The sequence below is a fragment of the Carassius gibelio genome, chromosome B5 (genome assembly GCF_023724105.1).
Source record: "Carassius gibelio isolate Cgi1373 ecotype wild population from Czech Republic chromosome B5, carGib1.2-hapl.c, whole genome shotgun sequence".
In the NCBI taxonomy this organism is placed as follows: Eukaryota; Metazoa; Chordata; class Actinopteri; order Cypriniformes; family Cyprinidae; genus Carassius; species Carassius gibelio.
This window is the reverse complement of record NC_068400.1, coordinates 27,305,139-27,307,259: the sequence shown is the minus strand read 5'-3', so window position 1 is coordinate 27,307,259 and position 2,121 is coordinate 27,305,139. Positions and strand designations below refer to the sequence as shown.

Sequence of the window (2,121 nt, the reverse complement as noted above, 5' to 3'; positions counted from 1 at the left end):
ACCTTGAATGAGAACTGTACTAAAAATAAGGCAAACAGCAATAATAATAGCAAGAATCTTAGTAGGCTTAGCTTTCACATGATTTAATTTAATACCTACAGCTGATTGCATGTTAGGCCTACATAACATCAATCAATCAATAGGCTACAGTCTCTGTTGAAGGCTTGTGTAGCTATTACAACAATTGTGTACACATATTTTTATAATAATGTTAAGGACAAATGCAATGATTGCATCAAAAGCTACATGTAGCCTCTGCTCAGGTTAGGATGGGCTAACTATAAACTAAGCTATACGTTACAGCAGGAAAATAAATCACCAGACTTGTAGCAAAATTATTTGGATATTAATTATTCAAGTAAAATCTTCGTTATTGTGAAATTCAGGCTGATTGTTGTGTCAGCGTACGTGACTTTTGAGACGTCTGCTTTAAAACTACATTTCCCATAATAACTCGCGGCGTGACTGACGTTACCCATAAGGCTGTTGGTTCTTTATCTTCATGCAGGAAGGTCATTGAGAGTCAGACTCGGATTGAGCAGATCTCAAACTTCAGCAGTGAACTATGCTCGGACAAGCCGTGCGACGCTTCGCCACCTCTGCGGTTCGCTCCAGTCACTATGCGGAGGGACCAGGAAAGGTGAGGAGATTTTAGGATATGAGCAAAATAAGTCGTTTGTTGTTTCAGCTTCAGCTTCTATATGACTGGTTGTCACAGGCCTTGTGTTCGTCTGAAGCCCTTCCGGATGTCCTTTAAAGTGTTTAGTAAAAACTTATCAGTTTGATATGTACATGGCTGTGGTTAAGCTTATATAAATAAATTCATTAACTTGTTAATCCGTGATTGTAATGGACCTGCAAGGGAGCAATGCAGGAGTGTCTTTAGCTTAGTTTAGCCTAGCCTAGCTTAGCTTAGTTTAGCATGTTTAGATGATCAGGCCACTGCACCTGTCTGTGTTAACCGCATATGTCACGTCTAGGGTAAGCTTCAATGATTTTCAATTTGAATGCATTCATGTCAATTTGGTTTATTTTAATTAAGTTGTGCTGCAATATTGTTAAATGCCCTTGCATTGGCAATAGTGCACCTGCTGCTTAATATTTTACACTGATCCCAGACATGGAAATTACCTATCTTAAATAAAATACTTTTGTAGTTCTATTTAGCTCCTAAATATTACAATTAGCTATAAACTGGTCTTTGTTTATCTTTCTATCAAACTAGTGGCAAATGCGAAGATCTTGATTTTAATTTATTGAACTATAGGTGTGGGAACTCTAGTATAGACTTTTCAGCCAATAAAAAAATTATAATCTCAGTAGTAACTTTCTGATTAAGTCAAATTTTATTAATGAATGTAGTGTTGTTCAATGTAATTAATTTGATGAAAGTCAAAGCATAATTCTGAAATGAATTTTGACGTTTTCATTTTTGCAGAACTTGCCATTCTCTGTAGAGAACAAGTGGAGGCTTCTTGGCATGATGGTGCTGTTCTTTGGCAGTGGATTCACCTTCCCATTCATTGTTGTCAGGCATCAGATCCTGAAGAAGTGAAGCTCCTACCAGTCACACGTTGTAAGTAACTTCACATATTACTATACACATTCTGAGCACATGTGCTTCACGGCTAAATTACCTTTAATGTTCTTTAACTTCATTAAAATTTGAAAACTATTGCAAACAATAACCAATTAATAATTTAGGATCCTGTTTTTTTATTCTCCTCTTACATTGCTCCTTTGTGTTTTGTTTTTCTTTTAGGTCAGTGTGATTCTTGTCCAACACAGCTCTCAGTTTCTTCTGGTGTGGATCCTGTAATGTTATTGTAAATAAAAATGGCCAATGACATTGCTGTGTTTTCTCCTTCTTTATTTCACGCTTTCCTAAAAGCATAGGCTAAAATGTACATAAATGAAATGATTCTCCGGTTACACTTTATTTTAAGGTGTCCTTGTTGAGCAATATTATAGGATATGTATGTATGTATATGTGTGTGTGTGTGTATATATGTATATGTGTATATACGTGTGTATATATACATATAAACTATATGCAAGGACATGTGACGTGCAACAAGCAAACCTTAAAATAGTGTTACCAGTTCTCCTTGTAAATGTATA

General features: G+C 35.8%; 1 protein-coding gene across 1 annotated transcript; it reads left to right on the top strand.

Moving 5' to 3' along the window:
- Positions 1-471: 471 nt before the first annotated feature.
- On the top strand, positions 472-1,849 carry LOC127957133 (cytochrome c oxidase subunit 7C, mitochondrial). The gene is made up of 3 exons (XM_052555526.1): positions 472-640; positions 1,439-1,576; positions 1,763-1,849. The coding sequence occupies exons 1-2, from the start codon at positions 566-568 to the stop codon at positions 1,553-1,555; spliced, it is 192 nt and encodes a 63-aa protein (XP_052411486.1). The 5' UTR covers positions 472-565; the 3' UTR covers positions 1,556-1,576; positions 1,763-1,849.
- Positions 1,850-2,121: the final 272 nt, after the last annotated feature.

Excerpts from the sequence above, each read along its gene's own strand:
- LOC127957133 (XM_052555526.1), top strand. The coding sequence starts at position 566 with ATGCTCGGACAAGCCGTGCGACGCTTCGCCACCTCTGCGGTTCGCTCC. Across the intron at positions 641-1,438 it reads ATGCGGAGGGACCAGGAAAG|AACTTGCCATTCTCTGTAGA; the intron begins GTGAGGAGATTT and ends TCATTTTTGCAG.